This window comes from Zophobas morio, unplaced genomic scaffold (genome assembly GCF_036711695.1).
Source record: "Zophobas morio isolate AGI-343-1 ecotype UQ-CSIRO unplaced genomic scaffold, CSIRO_AGI_Zmor_V1 ptg000058l, whole genome shotgun sequence".
NCBI lineage: Eukaryota > Metazoa > Arthropoda > Insecta > Coleoptera > Tenebrionidae > Zophobas > Zophobas morio.
Genome location: NW_026972163.1, coordinates 1,086,258 through 1,112,027, shown reverse-complemented (window position 1 = coordinate 1,112,027; position 25,770 = coordinate 1,086,258). Strand labels below are relative to the sequence as shown.

Sequence of the window (25,770 nt, the reverse complement as noted above, 5' to 3'; positions counted from 1 at the left end):
ACAAAGAACAAATTAACACATATAAGTCGGCTATTTATTATTTTCGACATAATTTTCACAGTATCCTTTCAACTAGGTACGTATTGTTAGTTTATCACAAGAAGGTAAATGCGCAACGGTCTAATAGTAAGTGAAATTTAAGTAAATCTTGGCAGTACAGTGCTAAAAATAAAACTAACTTAACATAATGGCAGCTTCGTTCGTTATTACAGTTTCTACATTATCTAATTTTAATTTTGTTTCTCAAATTTTTTAATTACTCGTTCTAAAGTGTGTAAGGTTTCTTTCATGCTACTTAAATCTTTCTCCATTTTAGATAGTTTCTTTTTCAGCCTCCTGTTTTCTTCAAAATAATTTTCTGGCAAGGTCAAGTTTCGATAACTGAAACTAGCAGGTTCATCTAAGTGACGACGATTTCTTGCGTTCAACCTACTTATGGTATTTAATTGTCCCGAATAACGACAATCGTTACAACATTCTGACCATAAACTCAAGTCAACTTTTGGTACTTCGTCACAATTCTTGTATCCTCCTTGAAGCTCAGGAAGAACAAAGGCATTTTTGGTAACTCTAGTAATATTGTCTCCGTTATCACATAGAACTCGACTTAACGAATACTGCTTTATTTGGACAAGTTGTTCTGGTTTAAAAACGGAAGGATTTTCGTAAAAGAATCGATCCCCGTTTCTTAGACGTTTAAATTGTTCAATGAGCAGACACCGGAATAGAGGGCCCACACGTCCTCCTTTCACTTGATCCTCCAAGATGCCGCCGACAAACACATCTATATTTCCGGGATGTCCATATAACTTTTGCAGTTTCCCCAATACTGAACGGTCCGTAATTTCGTTCTTTAGATCATCGAAAGTGTCAACCTGGGTCATGTTACAGAATTTGCGAAATTCGATGTAGCCCGGTATCGCGTGATCTCGAGAACGATGAATATTCATGGCAGCCAAGTCCAACGCAACGGCGTGTGCGGTTTGGAAGAGTTGCTCAGTCAATTCGCTGTTGAGATTCTGATCGGATTTCTTGAGTTTCGCAGGAATAGAAAACAAGCCGCGAAGTAGTGGGTCTATGCCCCCTTCCTCAACTATTCGCCAAGGTGAAAAGAACGCTTTATGTAGAGGCAAATGACCTTCTCTAATCGGTTTAAAATCCCAATCGAACCGATGAAGAATTGGATTGATAAGAGTGTGGCCGAATCTGAGTGCTGCGGTTGCAAATACGTTTGATATGCTTGGATGAACTGTAGGGTCATAACCTGGGTAATCTCCCAACATTTTTATACCTTCTGGACCGACAATAAAAGGCAACCAATGTTTGTACGTTATATGTTGCATCGCGCTGCCTACAATTTTGCGAGCTTCGTGGTACACCATGTCGCCATCCCAATGGGGGTTTAATAATTTTAATTCTCTAGCGATTCTGTTGTGTTCTCGCATCCACAAGGTGTGCATTGCTATAAGCGCTGCTTGTTCATTGACTCGAATATCACCAGCAACGAAACAAGCGATGGTACTTTCTGACAGGTTTCTTCTGCAATCCACACCTTGATTTCCAGCATATGGAAGAAGAGGTTTTCTGCCAGAAAATATCGCGCCCTCGCGTAGTCGACCACCCTCACCATTCAAATCTCGAAGATCTCGAGCCAGTTCTTCGGAGTACCCGTAAACTTGAGAAGCGTCTATGTAAGATGTAAGCTGATTAATTTGTTCACGTGGTTGGATATTGTCAAAGAATACGGAAGTCATGCCAGATCCGCAAATAGCGGAAGATCTTACGAAGTCAATGCATCGCCGGTTTGTGACACGCGGATCTCCTGGGGGTACGTCCATCGGATAACACGGTGCTGCATAATCGCACGATTTCTTGCAGTTTATACCATCCCAACTTTCAGAACTGACCGAAGGAATGGCATGGTCTAAATCGTGGTCTAAGAACTGACCCCATTGCATGACCATGTGAGTAATCTCGTTATCGTGAGTTATTTTAGTAGTAGATAGAAGCGTAGTAGAAACCAAACGAGAATTTGGTTTTGGGTAGCCATAATATTTTAATTCTTTGTTCCAACCTACAGGTGTACCAAAACCATTTTCGTAGATAGGTTTTAGAATTCTGCGAAAACCGGTTAATGACGCTCCCCACATAGGGTGTTGTAAATTATTACACGTACCGTCAGCACTTCGATACTTTGAATGGAAACACATGTCGGTGCAGTTTCTAGAAAATCTATGAGTCATACATCCAGATAATTCAGCCACCAAATTTAGATGATCAGGCGATAAAATCTCCCGGTAATTAAAGTCGGATGTCGAGTTCATAATCATTCCTTTCTCCACATGCTTTCTAATGTTTACTAGCGTCCGTTCGTACACTTCTGCAGCCCTGGCTAGTTCTCGAGCAGGAGCATCAGGAAACCGAATTAATCTGAACAGTTCTGCAGAACTATGAGGTCCTTTATTTTTAAATAAATTATCGATTGTTTTGTTTATTGCTTTGTCGACTTCTTGAGATGCTTCAATGAAAGCAACCTTGACAAATTTATCTCCTATACCAAAAGCGGTGGGATTTTGATTTTCTTTAACTGTAACATAGCACGAGGCTGAGTCTCGCCCATGATCATTGATGGCTGTACATTCATAGCGACCTTGATCTTCTGGAACGACATTAAATATGTACAAGTTGCCGGTTAAAGAGACTTTCGTTCTTCCGGTTCTTTGAAGAGCGGCACCATCTTTCTGCCATTGTATCCCGGGTGTCGGATCGCCCTCGGCTTTGCAAGGTAATTCTACGGTACTACCCACTAAAGCTTCTATGTTGTATGGTTTGTACACAAATTTTGGGGGTTTATGGGAAAGAGAAATCACTGTTATTTTGGCACTCACTTCCCTAAAACCAATCGAATTGTGGGCCTCACATATATATAACCCTGAATCTGATTCTTTGGCGTTACGAATTTCCAGAAATCGACCATCATCCGATATAAATACTCTATCATCTGATCCTATATTTGAATCTTCCTTATACCATGCTATTTCTGGAGGAGGAGTTCCAACTGCCACACATTCTAATTTGATGGTACTATCGATATCTGTTTCTATATTTTGAGGATGTACGGTGAAAACTGGTGCGACTGTAAATGTAATTATTTAGAATCCCCAGATATTTTTTGTGTTGTTTTTACCGTTAATTATTACATTCGCTTCGGCACTTATTCTTCCGTTGCTGTTGGTGGCATCACATCGATAGGTACCATGATCGCTTGCTTTTACAGGTTGGATTACTAATGTTCCCTCAGCATCGATAAAATGCCTCTGGGAAGATATTAATTGTATGCCGTTTCGTGACCAGGTTATTGTTGGCCGAGGGTTGCCAATGGCCTTGCAGTGTAGATTGATTTCAGGAGTAGACTCACTTGCCGTTAAACTAGTAGGTGTTACGAGAAAAACTGGAGTACCTACGAATAAAAAAATAATAAAATTTGGACTTAGACTTAGAAAAGTAAAGTAAAAATGTTTTAAAACATGTGCATACATTCTTGAAGACACGACGGGAGAGTGTAGTGAAACATCATAACTAAAAGCGCAAAGTTAAAAAACAGGTAAAGAGAAAGTAAGGAGTGAAATACCTAGAACGTTACGAAAGCATTTAGCCGTATTTTTTATGCAATGAGAATTAAGTACAATAAAGGAACAAGGATAGCAGAACATGCCAGACTCATTTAATGAAGCGTGTGTTATTTTCGACGTCCTAGAACTGAAGATCAAATTTAGCACGTGAGATGTTTCAGAGATGCAATTTAACAGCCAAATATTTGTATATACACGAATTTTCTCTCAACAGATTTTGAGAGAAAATTACTAACGTCTGTATCATTAATGTTAAACATTGAAACTTTTATGAGAGTTAGAATGTAAAAACTAAAATTATTTTTATACCATATTCATTGCGAGAGCGTTCTGGATGAACCAGGATCATTCGTGCTGGTCTTGATTTCACTTCTCCATCTGAATTTTTCGCCATACATTCATAGTGACCTCTGTCGTTGTCATCAGTATTTTTTATACGCAAAGAACCATTTTCCATGATAGTGTATTTATCATTATTCATTTTTATTTCTTCATCATTGCGCATCCAAAAAATGGACGGCTTCGGATCACCTGTTACTTTACATGTGAATATAACAGTGCTACCCCATGATATTTCCACGTCCTGTGGACCTTCCATTATTTCGGGGGCCTCTAAAATGAATCTAATTTTAATTTTTAAATTATAAACAATGACCATGGCAACTAACTACAATGAAAATCTTGTGAAGTCATTCCCTTGAGGGATTTTCCATACATTTCATGGGGATATTTACAGTTTGCAGCAACATGGACGGTATTATCGTTTAGCATTTTTGCAAACCAGGCTATCCGACAGTCGCACACTAAAGCATTTTGGTCTAGTCTTAACCGTCTTAACTTTGGTAGATTTTGAAATGCGCCTGAGGGTATGTGACTTATGCGATTATTGTAAAGAAATCTGAAAACGAATTGAATAATACAAGAAGCAAAAATATATATTTATAATTATAACTCACAGCCGGTCCAAATGTGGAATATTGGAAAAAGTTCCACTTTTGAATTCTTCTAAATCATTGTTGTGCAAGTATCTATCCAGAATATATTATATTACATACAAATTGTTATTAAAATTTACGTTGTTATTTATACTTACAAATGTTCTAACTTTGGCAACCCTTGAAAAACATCCGATTCGATGTATTTTATTCTGTTCTTGTAAAGATAAAGATGTCGTAACTGAACAAGTCCATTAAAGATACCATTTTTCAAGCTTCTTAACAAATTGTTGTTAAGTAAAAGAGACCGTAAAATTTTATGACCTTTAAAAGTCCCTGGTGTAATATCTCTAATTTTGTTGAACCGTACATCACTGAAAAACAAAGTATAAGTTTAAATCTTCACAGAAGTACATAAAAGTAGTTGAGAAAATAAAAGAAATTCTGTCGTTACAGCTAAAACTGATAATATTCTTGAAGTTTCACAGTTTCAAGGACAGTGGTAGTGTTAATTGCAGGTATTAGTGAAGATATCGATGTATGGTAAAAAATCATAGCAAAAACCATCTTTGAAATGCCTATATTGAACTGCAGGCGAATTAAAATGTTAAAGACTTTTTTTTCGCATTTTTCGCTAAACGAATGTCTACCTTTAATTGTAATTTTAATTACAAAATTGATAGAGATAATTATAAGGGGTCCTATATGTTTTTTAAATTTAATGGAAATATAATAAATTTTTTAACTTCATTACACCACTGTCCATTAACCCATTGAAAAATAACTTTAGATAAATTCTACGTGATTTATTGGTATAATTCAATCGTTTGGTGAAGTACCTATTATTTAATTAGTTCAGCATTAGCTAGTTCTTAACGTTAACAAAAAACAATATAAATTTTAAATATACTACAGCTAATCAAAATATATGTATAAAGTGCAGAAAGAGTAATTTCTTTTAATGGAAATTATGTCATTTTTTTATTTTATTTGCCTCTGTGTTACTGAACGATGTGTGTAAAAACTGTTTAGGAAAAATCTATTATCACTTAGATGTAGAAGCACGTCTCTTTTTGTATTACATACGGGCAAAATTTTGTTAAGACCATTTAAAAATGTACATTATTTTGTGAATATTATACGTATTAAAAATTAAAAGTGCACCAGACAGTACAACGTATAGCAGAACACTTTACAAAAAAGTTAACGATTTCAGGCGTCGGAGTAAAAATAAACTGAAATAATAAATGAGAATGGTTGCTGTAAAACATTTATTTTGGATTTGTTGGCAACGGATCGAACTTTATGCCACAAATTAATATTCATATTGATGGCCAATGAGTTCAGTGTTTGTTTAGATTCTGTATTTTCAGGACCTTGTTGATGTAAAGTGTGAAGACCATAGTCTAAATATAATTTTTGAAGTCTTGTGTTGATGGAACTGCAATCTGCAGGAATAAGGAAATGACTGCAACTTTCAACCAATTTTCATACAAACAACGTTTTAAAAACATCAATTAGAAAGTGCTAAGAACAATGCAAAGTTCAAGAATTAGAACCTGGAGTAATGAATAAAATTATTTTAAATAATTTTTAGTGAAATTTTGTGTCTGCATAAATATCTGTAAAATTATTAAATAATTCTTCTTTCTCAAGCAAAAAAAAAGAGGATCACGTAACATTTTAATGGCAAAACCGCAAAAATGTGTTCGTTCCGATAGTTATAATGTGTTATCCAAATTTCAAGAGAACTAGATGAGTAGTTACTGAACTTACGGATAAAATTTTATCGAAACACTAGAATTAATTTTTTTAGAGATGACATCAGTATTTTTTATGAAATTAAATATATTAATTCTGGCGTGTACATTAATCATATTGTTAATGTGATTCCTGAGAAATTTATTACTGAACACAGATAACACCTCATCAAGGAGATTATCTCGTAACGAAGATTTATTTAATAACTTATGACATGTTAATACATATTTGTTTGTAAAACTTTTAGAACAACTTTTATTAAGCGTAAAGGCAAAGTTGGGGTGGATTATTAATTTTACATTTATAAAAGCGCATGTTACGCTACATATTGAGTTGAAAATAATATCTTCAGTTTATTAGATAAAATGAACATGCAATAATATTTCCTTTGCCTCAGGAACTGGAACGACACTGTTTCTGTCTTCATTCTTTAATATTAAAAAAAATATTTCTGTTAATATAATCAAATTTTGTAAATATACACCACGTTTGCTGTGCGTTACAAATATTTGATTAGTTCTTTAAAAATCCCCAGTACAGATAAGTAAACTTTATGAAGTATCGTGACATTTGAATTTATCCTTTGTAAATACATTAGCAATCACTTATTAAAATTAAGTTACAACACTGTCAGTTATTGCAACACAACAGTTGGAACTTAATAAAATGACGATGTGTTAATAGCATAAGGAGTAAACATAAGTGAGTATCTGTTATTAAATTTAATTAATACGTTTAAGTTTAGTATCCCTAAGTGCAGTTATTCATTATAGTGTTGTAAGTTATATACCCGCATTCTATACTTTCATTTATTTATTGTGTTGCTAGTCTGCAGGAGGGGAAAATGTAGATGTAGAAGAACGAGATTTAAATTTGAATTAAAAAAAAAAAATCTGGCATGATCAATCGGTGTATTGTATAAGGTGATACAATAATGAAATTAAAAAAAGACAATGTTAAATAGGAGCATTTAAAACCGTTTATTTCTACTTTTAAATAATAAGCATCATCTTTGTGTGGTGGTATTATTTACATTTTAGAGCATTGGTTGTGTGCATCAAGTAATTTAATTAAACCAGTAAGATAAACGTAATCAGTTGTTAAATGGAATAATTTATATTTGTATAACTGCAGACTTGCTAATATTACATCTGTTTCCTCTGAGAGTGAATAAACTAAAAATATAAACCAGATACCTACCAGCATTCTACATAGTATAGATATAGGTATACTTTAAATAAGATTCACATCCGGTGAAGTTGATCAACTTAACAATATCGACACACCTTTATTAGACAGCCATTTGAATAAAATTGTGTCCTATGTTGGTCAAATTATTGATGTTTGGTGATTTGGATGCTTATCATTTCCGCTTCGATTTAGGATTGCCTGATGTAGTTGTAATTAGATGTTTAGATGGTTCACCGCTTTAATGATTTATTACGTTTTTTAAGAAAGAGACGCATTAAATTTTTAACTTAATTAGTAGATCATTTGATAACAAAGTAATTTTGTAACGAATTTATTGGACATGTAGTCCCATTAATTTTCTTTATTAAGCATACACATAAGTGTTTTCTATTTTTTCTCTACACGCTGTCAAATATTCAGCTGTTATATTAGCTTTTAATTCTACATATGGGTTTCATATGTTTAGTCTAATCACATAAACTACTGCAATTGCAAAACTGTTTACGTTTGATTGAAGCGAATTTACGAAATTTGTTTATAACGAAGGTTGAACTCGCCAATCCCTTATATTAAAACTACATACTCGTCCTGATTGTCCAAAAATCATGACATTTTTTCATGCTTGTGGAATGTGGATATGAAAAGTTGATTAATAATAATTAACAGCCATGGTGTTTTAACTATTTTTGAAAAAAAAAAAGACAAAATTTAAAGCATGCATTATATTTATCGGACAAATTTTGTCTGAATATTTTAATATTGATTAATTCGTTAAACAATAATTATCCTATAAACGGCTTGTAGAATTTTGGGGGCGCACCCACTATTAAACAAGTTTCCGTTCTAGACGTGTCATAAGCGACAGAATTAGTATAAGACGAAAATAGATCTATTATAAATTAGATTTTATTTGCAGATGAATTTGTGTATAGTCTGTGTTTAGGTCCCATGAAACAATTTTCCGCCCAGACGAATGATATGTACAAATTAGTTTTCTAAAAATATAACATATTTTATTATAAATTATTATAGTTGGTTGGTGGATACAAGATTTAACTCCGCCTATGAAATATTGTATATAAAATAAATAACAGAAATAATCTGAATATAATTAATGAATAATCAGGTTATTGCAACATCACCAACATACTGTGGCAGAAAACAAGGACTGAGATAAAATAGTGTCTGAAGAATATATTTAAGGAGAGTACAATTTGTGTGTTATGAATTCATATTTTAATAAAACTTGTAATAGTTATGTAGATAATCGTGTTGGAGATAATTTTTAACCTAATTTGGAACTGCGGTTGTTCAATAGAAATAAAGTCACTAATAAAAAAGTAGACAACCATCATGATTCCTTTTAAATATAATACAAAGTATCTAAATTTAGTGATGTGTTTGTGGTGAACAATAATGGTCATATTAACACATATGATATCCCAGATGACGTAGTACTTTGACATACATACATGGAAATATGTGGTTATCGTATAATTACAAAACAAAACAAATAATTCTTACATTTCTCACAATATCCTAGTCTAAGTAAACATTAGATTTATCGTTCATCGTTTTTGTTTCAACGGAGATTGCTTTCCGAACCATTTAGGCGAAGGAACTAAGTTTAAGGTATTTTTTAATTTAAAAAACTTGCCATATAATTACGTTTGGTAGGCATTCTGGATTTTTCACAATAAAAGAAAATAAAACGGCGTTCTAATAAACGTGTTTGTTGCCACTAAAAAGATTCAATTCCGGCCTACTTTGGGTTCTTAAATAATAACGTATTCTAAACCGGAACTTCATTATTATTTACACTGAAACTTGTATGTTTTATTTCTTATTTTTGAGTTTAATTATTTCAACTTGACCGTAAATCGTCTGGGATATTTGTTCCTAATTTATCAATATAACGATCGCTTTTTTACTCCAGAGGACTTGTTAATAACTGCTTTCTCATATGTGAACTATCTGAAATTAAAATCTTGTGTTATCTCACAGTAATTTAACACTATTTCTTCTGAAAATGTATAAAAAAAAATAAATTAAAATTGTACACACTTTTTCTAACGATAAATTAGAGAGAATTTCGTGCTCGAATTCGAAATTAAAAAGTAAAAGAAAATTACATATATTGGGAGGCTAAATTTCTGGCTAGACATAATATACAATAAATAGATACAAAAATTTTAAAAATTTACTTCCTTCGCGTCTATAGCACAGCGAATACAGTATGCATACCAGGCTATACTTTTCAGTAAAGATTTATTTAATTTTTTTTTAATTGCTTTATGTTTTATATAATACTCCTAATGTAATAATTTTGATATTTTGAATTATTCTGTCCTTAGATTATGTCCAAGAAAAAAATTATCAAACAGTTCTTGCTAACAGTTCTGAAAAAACGAATAATTATTAATACTTTTTATGTTATGACCACATAATTCTTAAAAGGTTGGTTATGTGGTTAAAAATATTTGTGGAGTAAACCACAAGTAAACAAATCCGTCGCATTGCACATTTCAATTTAGATTTAACTAACAATGCAACGACGACAATAATTTTAAATGAAATTGTCAAGTTTTAGAAACTTTTTGCCATTTTCTGCATTATACATAAACACAGGTACATAGACGGACACATGTGTACTTTCGTATTCAACAGCCTTTGAAACTCTGAGGAAACATGCATTTGTTTTGTCTAATACAATTTTTTCTTAACGTTTCGCAGTCTGCAGAAGAAGTTTCAGGGTCCTCAACTACAACTCTTGGACGGACAATCTTCCGAAGATTATCACCTTAAAATTATCGCTTGAAAACTTTGTTTGTGCATCTCTTACAGGAAATTGATGACATTTATCTCAAAAATATAGTTAAATAAATTTCGCAAAAAATGTGTGCTGTGGCGTACTCCTTTAGCATTAGTTTAGTTCTTTTGGTTTTAAGTATGGGTCGTTCTAAAAATAAGTTTGAATTTTTTTATAAACCCTGATAAAACGCTGAACTGAATCAGAGACCATAAAAAACTGATTAACATTTATTTATTCACTCTCGTAGAGCGACAATTAATAAATAACAAATAACTAAACTGTCATTAATAAAAGTATTTATTTTACAGCCTTAACATAAACTGTCATGTGCTAGCACCTTAGCAAAAGGGACTTTAATAAAATAAAAGAAAATTATATGTTGGTGCCGAGTGGCGGCAAAAGTGCTGCCTCTAGTAATAACTACATGTTTTATTCGAAGACAAGTCCTCTGATAATAATTTTTTTCACATGAAAATTATTTTTTGTGCAGGGTGAGTCATTAGGATATTCTCGATTAATTATTAGAGATAAAAACAAGTTTAGCATACAATAAAATTATTTAATATTTTCTACTATACAGAGTGTTTTGTTTTTGAAACAAAGTAGGCAACTTAATTTTTTTAAACAGAACACCTACAAATTTTCACATATTCTCATTAGCCTCATCCTAGGCTTTACAACTACTGTTTATTTTTGAAATTCCGATGTGATGTTGCCAAGTTATTACAATTTTCTCAACATTTTCTGCTAATGGAAGGGTTCTCAAAAAAATCGTACGCGCACCAATTAAATGAAGTTTTAATGTGCAGAGTATAGAAAGAATAAAGTTAAGAAAATTTTTAAGAACTGCAGTCCTATCCATTCTAGTTATTTAGGAACTTTTCTAGTATCAAAACGTGTTATTTGTTTCTAAAATTGTAAGTATTAACGCCCTTACAGATTATGCATTTCATTTCGTCATTTGATTCTAAGTTGTGGCACACCATAAACTTCTGATGATATCAGACGACATTGACACATTTAATGTTTCTCGAATGCGTGACACAATTCACAATTCCCTTTTATGCATTGTTTCTTTTGTTATTTTATATAGACCAGACTGCTGACAATTTGTAACCTTTGGCATTTCCTACTGTGATTTTTTTTAAATAATGAGAAAGTTATAAACTCTTTGAGAGAATTATCATTTTTGGGTGCATGTATGATAGAAAATTTCAAGTACACAATGAAAAAACAATTAAGCATCTATTTACCTATTGTACTGTAATGTAATGTAACACCCATCTGCAACCTCCATATAAATTACAGTGTCTCTATAAAATGTGCCAGGCTTATTATTAAAAACAATAAAATGATAATACTGTATGATCAGTATAATTTGTGATCACAATACCTGAGAAAACAATTGAATTGGATCGTAGATTGATTCCTACTATTACAAGAACCTCAAATTTCAAATTAATGCCATAAATGCCACAAGAAGGTTGTATTAATTTAACAAGAAAATCAAACCAAGAAATATCACATCAGTGGCAGAATGATATAAATAAATATATGGATGTACCTATTTTTAAATCACAATTAACTATTAGAATATACATGTCAAATAAATATCAACCGAGATTTACTTAGCAAAATTTTGATATGAAGTCATTACATTTTTGGATGAATGGAGAGATAATTCTGATTACCGAGTTACCATCTTCACGATAACCTTAAGCTGGGTACATAATTCAGAGTAGCAGTTTCTGAGATAACGTATAAAATTTTGTTGTATTTTTTTTATTTATTTATTTTTTCAAAAACCACAAGGCGTAAAATTAGACACAGCGAGGTGCCAATAAACCACAGAGAAAAAAGCATTTTATTTTGCTGTTTTAAATAGGATCATATTTGTAATGGGAACCAACAGCGGTTTACAATCAGATAGACGGAAATAGAAAACCTACTTTTTCAATTTCTAGGAGCCATAAAACGCCGAAAAATTATTCATTTAACACATGCCGAATAAACTTAGTGTAAAAAGTATTTTAAGAGAAAGAGTATTTAGAAATCCATTTTTAAAAGGGTTGTTATACATATGTACGAGTATAAATGCATCAGGATCATGGTTATTAGAGATATTGCTCCCACAGACGGCGCAAGGCCATAATAAATATATGCGTAAACTTTATTTCCAAATGGCTTCGTGAATTTGAATATTTATAGGTTTCTTCGAAATAATGGTTAATTAAAACACATACTTTACACTTCTAATTGTATATTAATAGAGAATGCAATAATATAAATGTTTGAATAGACGATGACGATAGGTAATTTAACTCCAGTATAGGTAACTAATTAGAAATGTTTAATCCAAGAGAAAATATTTTATCCTACGTTTTCTCACGTAAATTTATAATACGGACATTAAAAAGGAAATAAATTCTAAATTATAATTGTGAAAACACAAAAGACATCGATTCCATTCTTTGCAACAACAAACTGAAATATATATTTATATATAGACAGAAAATTATCACCTATCAATAATTTGAACAATTTGAAATAGATCTTTATTTACGTCACAAAGGATGAAAAGTTTTTATTTTTATTCATAGGTGTCAATATCAAAGCTAATTATTGTATTATGTCTAACGTATTCATTTCAATAAGTGTTAGATTTCGGAGACAACGGAACACATCTAAACCATTTACACGTAGCAGTTTTCAAATATTTGATAGATGAGTTAAAATAAACGTCCTGAACAATTTACTGTATACTGTCAAGGATTATTATTATTACAGTTATTTTAGACAGCTGCTCCGAAAAATAAATTTTCAATTTTCGCACGTTTCAAAATTTGGACATTTTATAACTGCTGTGCTTAAAACTTTATTTCATCACCTGCAACGCTCCTGAAAAAATGTGTTTACGGTTTTGAGAATAAAAATATCCCAAGGCGCCAATTTATTTATCGTTGTTTAGAAAATCGATCAATGATCTTTGAATGGGCAGACAAACACAACATACTAGCAAAAAATTGCAGCTATTTTAATGCATTTAAGTGTTTGGGTTCTAATTTTAATTGAATGTATTTACAGTAGCAATTGCAACTGTTTTCAGTATTTTCGTAGTTAACAACTTTCACTTAAATATGTATTTAAAAATACTTTGCTTCGAGGCTTGAATATTTGATTTAGAGTGTCTTCTAGTTCGCTTTATTGGTTGGTGTGTTATTTTATTTTTTGAGACATTTTCTGTAAACAATATTAAAAAATAAAAGTACGATGTCACAAATCCAGACGTATTGAAACGTTCGGATTTTTTAAAATTAATTAAATAAATATTTTTTCGTTTCAATATTTAATTATTGCTAAACTAATACGATTACTACTACATTACTAAAACGAAATTTCGAAGACGTTTGGCGGGGAAGCAAATACATAGCAACGGAAAACTTGAATTTTTGTGTTGTACAAACTGTGAAATGATAATGTCACTTTTTTAGCTATTGCTCAGGATGTCAAAAGGAAGAAAACATATTTTTTTGTGTAATATAAAAACTAGTTTCAAGAAGAGTTTTTGCCTCAACTTCTTTAGTTATTACAAATGAAATTAATATTCCGGTTGTTATTATTCTAATCTGAATTTACTTAATTACAAATGATAGTTTAGTTTGTCTGGACCACCAGACTTTACATATCATAAAATATGTGACCCATGGAAAACAAGTAGACATAAAAAGAACAAATATCTAGTTATCTTTCAGCATTATTGCGCCTGCGTAGCTACAAGTTTTCATTTTTTAGCATAGTTGACTTTTAATGAACTAGTGCAAGTTATCTATTCTTCGCAAACACGTTTATTTTTTGAAGAAAACTACTTTTAATCTCTTCGAACAGAGCTGAAACCGTGTTTACAACAAACTTAATTTACATATTATTTGAATTAACATATCATTTCGTATTTCCCTTTAAATATGCAGCTGTTACTCTATAATTAGTCAACAAAACGGGAGTTCAATATCATTAGATAATTAAGAAGGCGCAATCTACTTAATTATTGATAAACAACTTAATAATTAGTTATTTTTACATCACAATTAGCTTGGTAATCTATTACTATAACTAACACTCACCAGTCGAATATTAAATCATACTACTCCGTTTTGATAACAAAAATGACCTATTCAAAATTGATAATTTTTATCTAGTATTTCAATATTTAAAAATTTAATTGACTACATCAACCACTCCAAATTAATTTGATGAAGTGTAGATAAATGAACGGTCAATTTTATAGACGAAGTCAATTGTGGAAATTATTAAAAAATAAACAAATAATTGTTTAATGAATGAATCATCACGTTGATGTTGCCAACATTTGCTTGACCATTATGTGTTCAATGCCTTATTTGGACCGGTTTAAGAATACTAAATTAATTTAAACGTGCACATACATTAAAATCATTCATGTTAAATCATGAGGGAATTGTTACATATTCAGCAGAAACGTAATGAAAGAAATTAACAAACACACACGGTTTTATACGAGTTTGACTCACCTGGTTTGATCACGTTACACAATTCTTTTTTACAAAAATATGTATGAAATAATATACAAACGAATTTTAAATATCGTCAAAAATTAAGACGTTGAACTCCAAAAAGGTAATTTTTATTACCTGAGTATATATAAACTAGGAAATTATTACAGTAGGGTTCTTTTAATGAATATGTTTGTTTTCTCAATGTTTCGCAGCTTGTAGAATACGGAAATACCACATCCCCATTCCCATCTGTGTGTCGTTTATCGTCATCACAAAACTTTATTCAAAACTTTTACCTTTAATAAAATTGTTCTCAAATTTTATTTGTATTGTTCCTTAATTGTTACATTGTAATGAATCCCCATATTTACAGATATTTTTACATATATACTTCATTAACTTGGTAACCACCTTTTGCCATTAAAAATATACATACGTCGGTGAGTATCACGAGTATATGACAATTGTTGTTGTTATTTATTTGCATTTTACAAATTAAAATACTCATAGCATTACAGTGTTAAAATCCTTTGCAGGGGATAATTTGAATCGATGCGTTCCAGGCTAGACTAAATCCTTAGATCTGCGTATAAAAAATTAATTCCAAGACTAATATACTCATATGTATCTGATCTCATAATTTACACATAAATTGACACTAACAGTTTGAGTTGAATATGCTAATCGTCTTATGCTTATTATTAGCTTTTTAAATTTGATTTTGTCCTAACCAGATTGAAGATAGAATGCTGTAATTGAGAAGGCATTATTGATCAGTAGATTTGTATTTTTAAGGAACATATACTTAAACAAAATAAACTTTAGTAATTTCAGTTTTAAACTAAGATTATAATGCAAAAAAAAATATCTCGGTTCTTCCTTGCAGTGTACTGAACCAACTTTCGAATGTACGACGTTGTCTCGTATGCTCCTAATTCACACCCTTCACTTGAAGTATTTATGACAATGTATCAAAGTTGACGCTCCACGAGACCTTAAAGGTTATCTGGAATTCATAGGTCGTGATATTATAACTCTCGACACATATTTGACAGAGATCTCTTGGGATTAAACTACTGGCATTAAAATACCTTTGTGATATTTTCGTTTTAGTTAGCAGTAATCTATTACCAGCACAGTAGCTTCAACACCGTAACAAGATTATCTAATTTAAATCCCTTAATTTATGAATTTTTAATGTTCGCCTACAATATTTTCCATCTACCATGAATTATAATATGAATGGAGCCACAGGCGTTGGTTGTTACATAGTTTATGTTCATCAAAAGTGTGATTAATATCTCTAAAATCTACTTCTTGTCTCCTAAAAGAAGTTTTATTTAAGATTCAGTGCATTCATTTAATGATACGAGTTTCCTGTATTTGATTAGCTTTTTATGGCCTACTGAGTAATACAGACTAACATCCCATTTTCGAACAGATTTTATTATAGCATAAAAAAGATACATTCATGATACAAACAAATTATTGCCTTAAAAACCGTTTGGTATATAGGTATACATATGGTATCCAGTGTCCGTATAGGATGCACTAGGTATGTGGGTTAAAACTACTAAAAACAACACGTGTAACTTATAATTTTTTAAAATTTTGACACCCTGTAACTTACACTTTCTACAGTAATAATAGCAAAAATAGAAGCAGCAATCCGTATCGAAATCGTTTACTCTGACCAAAGGACCAATAACTCGGAGACTTATTTAGCCTAGTACACCCTAATATTCTAGAAATAGCTGTTGTTTGATGTTATAAATTTTCACACATATTAAATTAGGTTTTTCGCGGTGTAAAAGTCAATTTAAATAATCTAATGGGTATATGACAGTTGAAAATACGTTTAATAAAATTCTTGAAAAATATCCAACAGTTGCCTTATTCGAAATATTCGTCACATACTGAACAAATACATTAAAATTAGAACCACCTGTTAAAAAATGAAAAAATAATAACAAATTTAAAGCATACTTAAAGCAGAAATTATTCCATCCAGGGCAAGTTTAATTTGTTCGCAACACTAAATTTTAATTTAGTGTAGAAGTATATAAATTAAGTACCCCATCAATACTGCACAATAAAGTCCAACAACCATTTATCATTGTCTTTATATTTTATTCAAGAATTTACTGAGTCATACTTATTTTTATAGAGCTTTTAAATTGGAAATCGTGCATGAATGCATGCATTAATTTCGGAGATTTTCTTTTGTCCTATTTTGTTCATTTCTGCTTCAAATGTTATATTGTTTTCTTTTTATTTATAACATGAAGTAACATTTGTGTCAGGTACCTCTTACAAATGTCACATCGAAAAATACTTACGTCATGTCAAAAAGCTATTAGGAATAAATTTCGATGAAATAAGACGTCGTGACTTATTATTATATTATTATTTTTAAGATTGTCTTAAAAGCAGCTCATCTAATTTATCGAAGTTTAACAGTTTTTTTTAGTTGTTCTAGCTGTTATATGCTGGATTTTTAGCTATCTTTCTCATTCCCCGTTATGGAGGTAGACAATGAAAAAGATACTTTGCTCGTTCAGTGCCAACTTGAGGACGCTTTTTGTTGTTGGCGATGTATCAGTTCTAAGTAGTAGAAGTAATATTTTAATCAATTTTCTGTATTCTTTAAGAGAATTTCATTGTGTCTGCAATTAAATGATTTGTTTTGTGAGTGATGCAAAAGAATAAATGTTAATTTTTGTTTGCGAAAATAAATAACGCTAATTTTGACAGGTATAATTTAAGACTAGTTACAATGGAGTCATTTTTCTGGAAATTTACTGAAATTAGGTGAGGCTTTTTAAAAAAGATTAATAAATTTCTACTTTCCAGAAACAAAAAAGTTTTGCTAATGTGTTGCTAGCACCTTACTAAAATTTTGAAAAAAAATTGTTATGTAATATTTTTGGCACACACTGTAAAACAGATGAGCCACATTTTTTTAAGTACTCTACATGTTAGTCAAATTAAAAATAGAGGGTGCTCTGTTCACACATCGAGATTCATTTAAGTAACAATTTTTGAAATTGCGTCATTGCTTACTCATTTTTTGGAAGAAATGAACAGACACCTTTTGTTTTGTTTCCTTTATTTATATTAATCTGTAAATACACCTAAATTTTCAAAATAATTTAGTTAGGCGGAGTAGTTTTGGAGATTCTTTGCCTAAGAACCAGGGGCGACTGATGTCAGGGGGCGCCCCCAATCACAACGTCTACAAACACACTGGAGATAGCAAAATACTAATTTTCAATATTTAAGAAATTATCCGGAAATTTGTGTCATAATTATCATAACTACTTTTTTATCACACTCCATTTGTATAAAATGTATCAAAATTTACATCTAAAGATACTGTGTCTTGTATATATGATATCTTGCTGGTGATTGCTGATAAAAGCGGAGACCAAATCATGACTCATTTAGACGTTTTGTTTACAACGTTGCCATGGAAACCGTGTGTCTAGTCGCTGTATGTGGCTGGAATCGGGTTCTGCTCGAACAGTGACCACTAGCAGTAACTCAGCGCGGATCTCATTTTCATTCCGCATGAGTGAAATTGTTTGATTTTAAATAAAAATAATGAATTCAGTTGAATATTTAATAAAAAATCGTCCTCTGTCTTACGACTGTAAAATTTTGGTGAAAAATTTAGGGAAAGCCACCACCGATTTATTAATAAAAAAAGTGTTCATTGCAAAACGTGAGACTTTCATAGATATTTAAATAGACATAACAAGTATGGTAAATTCTTGTGGGTGTGCGGTTGTGAAAAAAATAATAAATTTTAAAATATTTTTGTATTTATTTGCGTCACACAATTTCGTCTATTAATTGATAATACCAGCCTGTTTTGTATCTTCATATTTAACTCATCAATCAAATTGAGTCCCCCCATTTCAAAACGAGCCGCCACTGCTTTGATACATTTTTGTAAAATCTATCAAAGCACAAAATCTGTTTCCATGATATATTCTAAACAGAAAAGAGTTATTTTTATTGTAAAATTAGAGGTCTTATAGATTTAGTAATTTTCCAAAATTTGTATCTGTCCACAAAGTATTATTAGTTTTCTAAATACATAGTTCTTGCCGAGAAACTGCATTCTCGTGCAAGCAAAATTGTATGAAACATGCCTAAAATTAACAGCTACCAGCAACTGCATACTGCACTGCCAAATTTTTTTAACATAAAATCTGTTTCGCCATGTGTTTATGCTATTATTTTATTTATAGCTAAGTATACATGGTATGTTGAAAAAGAAAATATTGCACTCGGAATCATGTACTAAATTTATAGCAGTAGCCTGTTTTCTTTTGCAATCAGATGTTACTTAAGCTTTCGCAGGTTTTTGGAATTCAACAATAAAATATTTTATTAATATTAAAAAAAATCAGGTTGCATAAATACTACATTTTTTTTCAGGTTTCAACTTGTCTTTAAGCATTCGGCAACAATTTTCCTATACCATATAACTACACCTATGCATACAATTTTTAGTATCCATTTTATAAACGATGATGCAGTCATAGCGTCATTAACACATTTTTCGTTTACAAATCTTCTAAGAATAGGTAGAATAACACTGTCGCAATTGTTAATAAATATGTAAGACGTGAATTCACTTGATGAATTCTTCATGTCTTTCGAACATGACTTTATCATCTGGTAGACGATTATATTGAAGAAAGATGTTAACAACTCAGACCATGTAGCATCTATCTATTTGCAAACAACAGTTTTTAAGAGCCCATGACACAATGTTTTTGCGTGGTAGGTATATAAAATACATTTAATGCAAAAAATAAAGATTTCATTAAAGATTATAAACAAGTTTTATTAAACATTATTAAAATTCATTCCATGTGAAACCATTCGAGAAGAACTGATTTCATGAAAATTAAATTTTATGAAAATAAAGCCCAGAGTAGCTCTAATAAGTAACCAGAACTAAAGCGTTGCAGAGCTTAACTAAACAGATTAAAATGGGGAGTCACGATTTGGGTGGTAAATATTGACCGCCATAGTAAGCAGTTATTTTTATAGGCAGGTCATTTACATTATTTTTGGAACCTGCTGCAGCATCTTTAATAAAGAATTGAAATTAACTCGTGTAAGTGTAATTTTAATCAATACGTGCAACAATAGTTTAAGTGGTCGTTTGTTTTTTAACCAACCGTCGTCATTAAAAATAAATATGATATTCAAATTTATTTAGTCATAACATAGATAAACAAAAAAAAACAAGTTTTATTTCATCATCGTTCTTTGAAAGAGTAGGTAGATCTACCCATTTTCACCATTTTACTTTGCCCACTTGTTTGACTGTATTTTTTAACTACATGTAATTAGATTTTTTTTTGATCAACTTTTTGGTAGGAATTAATGCATCGGTTTTGATATCCATAACTTCTGATGATTTCCAGGTAAAGACAAAAAAAATTTTGCAAAATTAAGACGGAAATCAATTAAGAGCGACTTTCAAAGACAACTTTAATAATAATAATAGGTAGGTTTATTTTCCCAACAGACCCAATCCATATAGAGACAGAAATCAGTTAACTTCCCTTTAAATTTTCCCTTCAGCAGTTTGCTGTAGGTAAAATAATTAAGAGCAAAAATTAATTAATCTGTAAAATACTTTCCGGGCCTCATTGAGCTTCGTTGTCAAGTCGAAATTTGATGATACTGAATACCACAGTGTACGCTGTCGGAAGTTTTCGTAACGGAGAACATTACGATCGCTATCAGCGTGAACGAAGTGAGGTGTTGTTTACGAACTTGGTGCATTTACGAAATCAAAAAGAACATAAACAGGTTTACTATGTGGTCATATTGTATTGAATTTATTGAGATTAGCAATACTTAAAATTATTGGAAGCAAGATCTTTGTATGGGTTATGCATTCAAAAAGGCAAGAGTGCTAAAGTGTTAACGAAAAAACAATGGAACAAGTTCCGGTTGGGGCTTTAAATCACAAGTAAATACTAAATAGCGATAAAGACCAATTATTTGTTTTAAGTACAGAAGCAAAACTCTTAAAATATGTTTGTTGTTAGCTTTTAATATTTGCTCTCTTTACAGCATGCAGAAACAGTGAGCTGATAAATATAAGACTGAAAATGTCAGTAGTCAAAGCTTTGAATCGAATTTTTCATAAAGACTGTGGGCAGGGATCTCTTCCAAAATGGACATTTAATATTTGTTGTTTAATGTTAAAATAAAATTATCTAAAAATTTTAATTTGAAAAAATTATCATATCAAAAAATATGATTGTTACGATACGTGGAGAATCACATCATAAAAAACGTTTTTAGACGGAAATAAAATTTCTAAGTGGCTGTGTTTGCTTTTTCTCATTACTTTTGCGACACAAAGTTTTTATGAATTTTATTCATTATTTTGTCACCAGTTGGGAGAAATATTATTTATCTCAAATAAAAGCAATGGAATTTTATTACAGCATGTCTGAAGGACGACCTGACACAGTACAACAAAGAAGTATAAATGTATTTTCTGTGATAATATTTACCTGCTTACTATACCAAATTTAGGTACTGATGTTAGATTAACAAGCTGACCTAATATGGTAGCGATCTATACAACTGATAAATTTTCAACCCATTATTTTTTTATCTGTTGTTCTACTCAATAACATCGACAAGTGTAAAATGTGCTAAGTAATTTCCCAAGCAGCAAATGGTTTTCAAATATTCGTCAATTTGAATAATTGCACAAAAAAACTATACGCTGGCAATTTTGGTTAAATAAAACCGAAAGTAAGCAGAACTACCTAAAAGAGTTTTGCATAGTCGAGGATGGCCACGTGTCGCATACAAAAGACCGGTTTTAGCTTTTAATATCCATATGGCACTTTACCTTAAAAGGTTTACGGTTTTACAATCTGGCTCACTTAGGCAATAAATCTATTGAACAGCTCTAAATCTGTTTGAATAAATTAACTAAAACACATAAAGTCTATTCTGAAAATGATCCTTTTATCTCTCTTTTGACTAGTGCATTTTCATGAAAAGTGGTTCTTCTACCAAATTTTTGACCGATCATATGACCTCCGTTAAAAAAAGATCCAGAGTGTATTTATAAGATAAAGCAAAAAATAACAGTGAAACACTTTGCGACAGTCGGCTTCCAACAACGCTACTTGAACTCTCATGAACTTCTTTATTATCAAAATTGCGGTAAATATTTTTTGCGTGTAATGTTACCGGCCGTTTTGGTAAGCTATACGTCTTTTTTAAATGATTAGACAACTTTTATATTTAATGAATAATTTAATAAAACAATTTGTTTTGAATTTCTTAATTTAAAATACATTTATAATCAATACATATTTCTTTTGATATGTATAGGTAAAACATCAATTGTTCATAAAATATAAAATAAATCTGAAAAAAAGTGAATTTGATAAAACCTCTCGAACCGACAACAATTATTTGTACAACAAGGTGTAAAATGATTAATATTTTTTTATGAGTCTTAAGGGTTATCCAACGAGGCGAATGTAGAGTTAGGTAATACACTAATACAACAAGTAGAAAAACAACACACATGCTACACGTGTAGCTTTTTTTTGCAATTTTCACTTAAAATCAAAGTTTACCGAGGCTTTTTTTCAGATGAAACTATTTGAAATATATCTCATCAGATGTGGAGAGAAGAGCATAAGCTAAAATTTCAACCTTACTACTTGAGAAGTTGATGACGGAAGTTTAGATGATTATTATTAAGCGTAGAAAAGCAAACGGTTTTGATCATTTGGGCTGTATGAAATTTTTGAAAAAAAATTTGGAAACTTACCAACTTACCTGAAGCGCAAGTTAGAAAGATACAGAGCCAAAAAAAGACATATTTTGTAAAGAAGCAGGTGCGAAGAAATATTTACTAGTATAGGTAAAAAGCATATTAGGGTGATCAATTTCAGAGTTTCGATATAATTGTGGTTTTAATTTGTAGTCGTAGAAAAACACGTTTACAAATTTCTTTAGATACGCGTTCTTTAAATATTCGCTCTGTTCGTGCTTAAGTAAACTCGTGGCTAAAGAAGCGTTTATAAAACTTGTTGCATAATATGCTATTAATTATTATTCATTTTCTTTTAAAATTGAGCTGGAAAATGTCAGTTTCTAAGATTTATCATACGAATAAAATTGGAATGTTCTTGGTCCGAGAGTTTTGTTACATCTTCATCCTGAATTGATTAACTGATTTCGGGCGTTTTTTCGAGTTTCCTTTTTACAATACAATTTTCGTTATTTCGTTGATTTTTATCAACGTTTAACTAGATCCTAGAAAATTGATAAGCACTCCATAGCATCAGTCGAAGGTTTATTCTAAACTTCGGTAAATCTACGTGTTATCTTCAAATTTTTTTTAACCAATATTAATTCTAAAGTAATAGCATTTTCGTTTTCGCTGATTCTAAAACAATACTGGATTTTTCTATTTAAAGTGTGCATAACTGGAATAATTTGAACTTTTTTTCAAATTTTAGCATCAAATATTTGATAAATTTAACAATTTCGGCTCCACTATTTTTTTTTTTGACATTGTTTTTCAAGTGTCCAGTAACTTTTGTGTTGCTTGTGGGTTATTGTTGTATAATATATATCTTATTTTCAAATTTCTGTAAATTTTACTTTACTTCCAAATTCAAATTCCATATCAAAGCAGGACAGCTAGATGTTAGATTTTGCTGCTAAATAGCAGCAAACTTTGTTTAGGGTTTGCCTTTTATCCTGAGTGTAAATAATTTTAGAGAAGCTCTACCAATAATAATATCTAGGCTTTTAAAACTGAAGGGAAGATACACTGAAATGGATGTGGAAAGTAATTTTTATTTTCGATTTAAAAATGAATATACATACGTACAATAGGATAATTTGCAAAACGCTTCAACAGTAATTTTTGTTTATGTACACTGGACATCTGTAGCTTATCAGAAACGTTGTACATTTTATATTTAGAACATTATTTATTTTATTGTAAAAATTTTTCGTTAAATTTTATTTCTTCCATTTTCAACTATTCTCCAGTTTTCGTGTCTGAGAGTTTTTTTCGATTTGTTTGAAACATGCAAACTCACATATGCAAATCACCATAGGAACACCCTGCAGCACTCTACTTTAAAATTTGTTATTCCTGCAATTAACGACTTTGCTTGTTTGCCTAAAGTGTTAATACATACACCGAAACATATCCTGCAGTTGCAGTAATACACCACATTTGACTTTTGTTTCAACTTACAGCATAACAGTGGGAAGTGGTACTTTTGGGATGTCCGTCAACTCCAACTGCATACATCTCACCGTTCTTCGAAAGCATACACACTTGGAAGGGCAAGGCAGAGTCGGATAATTTCTTCTTTGTGCTTCGATCGTAATTCCTAGCGTAACCAAAACCAAACACAATCGCCACATTGTGGAGAATTCGTGCGTCACTCAGCAGGCGTACATGTGGATACCACAACACAACCTCTTCTCTGCGATGTCTCAAGAGAGACTGGTTGTTGGGTATTGCAGAGCTAGTTGGAGACGACCAAACGCCACACAGATCACTAACGCGTGAGCGTTCAACGCGCTTTGAAACAGACTCACCGTATCATTCCTGCTGCACTGCAGCGTAAGCACAGGCAAGGCAAGTCGATGTTAAGCAGCAGGAACGAGGCTTGAAGTTTATTGTTGTGTGGTGATATGCACTAAGCTAGTTTCAGAATGTACTTTTTGTGATAGGTTTATGCTTATTATGAAATCAAACAAATTGTGAATACATACACATCGTTTTTTATACATATTTATAATACGGCTGGGACGGGCTTTGTCTTCAATAAATTAATAACCAGAAAATGTAGACGACGGTATTTTAACAAAAATTTACATTTTTCAGTCTTACAATAATCTGTGTAGTATGTAGTTATTATTAAAATAATTTTAGGAGCATAAATAGTACATACATACATAAACCGATCTTGTTGTAATTTTCAGTGTTTATGCATAAGCATAGCAAATATGATATAATTAAAAGTGACAAATTTAATCTACATAAATTATTTTTGGGCTCAATCTAACAAGTTTTCCGTTACTCTTTGACACAGAGTTTTTTTTTGCAACAACTACTAAAATTTTTGTAGGTACATTCGATGTTTTTACTTCCTAAGCGTCAGCTGAGCTTGCATCAACCGACTCCCTACTTTATATTTTCTCAACCGTTCGTAACCCCTAGACTACGAAGAAATAGGTCTCCCGTTTCCATCTGTCTCTGTCTCTCTCTCTCTGCCATCTGTCGGGATTTTTATTATACACATAATCTCCAAACTACTGGACCAATTGTTGTCAAGTTTTATTCGTTAATTAGGAATATCATGTAGACCGCTAACCAAAATTTGGCAAATCATCCCCACCAACAATGTCATCTCAAAATTGTATATAGTAAATTTGTTTTAAATTGTACAAAATAACATAGTCCTGCACGTGTAGTTTATGAACCCGTGTTACGTTTTTATCCGAGATATCCAAATTTTTGGAAAAAAAATCAAAATTGGATAACAACATTTTGCAATTTTATTTTGATCTGCAAAACCGAATGCTTTGAAATCTTGCAAACATTTTAAAAGTATCGTAAGCATGGTAAAACCGAGTTTTAAATTTATTGTAAGCGTGGTAAATTTTTATTCAAAATATATCTATTGATTCCCTCAAAAACTGATGATGTCATTTCAAAATTTTGCTGAATAAATCCAATGTGCAAAATGTGATGAGTTTATACATACTTGTGGTTTATCATTGCATTCATATTTCTTAGAATCGCTTACACAGGGTCACTCAAAAAAATTAATGAATGAGTCAAAATAAACGCTCAGTTTTGTTGT

The 25,770-nt window shown here is 31.4% G+C and overlaps 1 protein-coding gene across 2 annotated transcripts; it reads right to left on the bottom strand.

Moving 5' to 3' along the window:
• Window positions 1–12: 12 nt before the first annotated feature.
• Window positions 13–24,531, bottom strand: LOC135143081 (peroxidasin). 2 transcript variants are annotated; one of them, XM_064074925.1, is made up of 7 exons: window positions 24,150–24,531; window positions 4,726–4,941; window positions 4,589–4,660; window positions 4,301–4,530; window positions 3,942–4,244; window positions 3,188–3,460; window positions 13–3,136 (listed from the first exon to the last, which is right to left on the bottom strand). In XM_064074925.1, the coding sequence occupies exons 1-7, from the start codon at window positions 24,320–24,322 to the stop codon at window positions 231–233; spliced, it is 4,173 nt and encodes a 1,390-aa protein (XP_063930995.1). In that variant the 5' UTR covers window positions 24,323–24,531; the 3' UTR covers window positions 13–230. The 2 variants fall into 2 exon arrangements, with proteins under 2 accessions (XP_063930995.1, XP_063930997.1); XM_064074927.1 differs by lacking the exons at window positions 4,589–4,660; window positions 4,726–4,941; window positions 24,150–24,531 and having other exon boundaries at window positions 3,942–4,255; window positions 4,301–4,391.
• Between the last annotated feature and the right edge of the window lie 1,239 nt (window positions 24,532–25,770).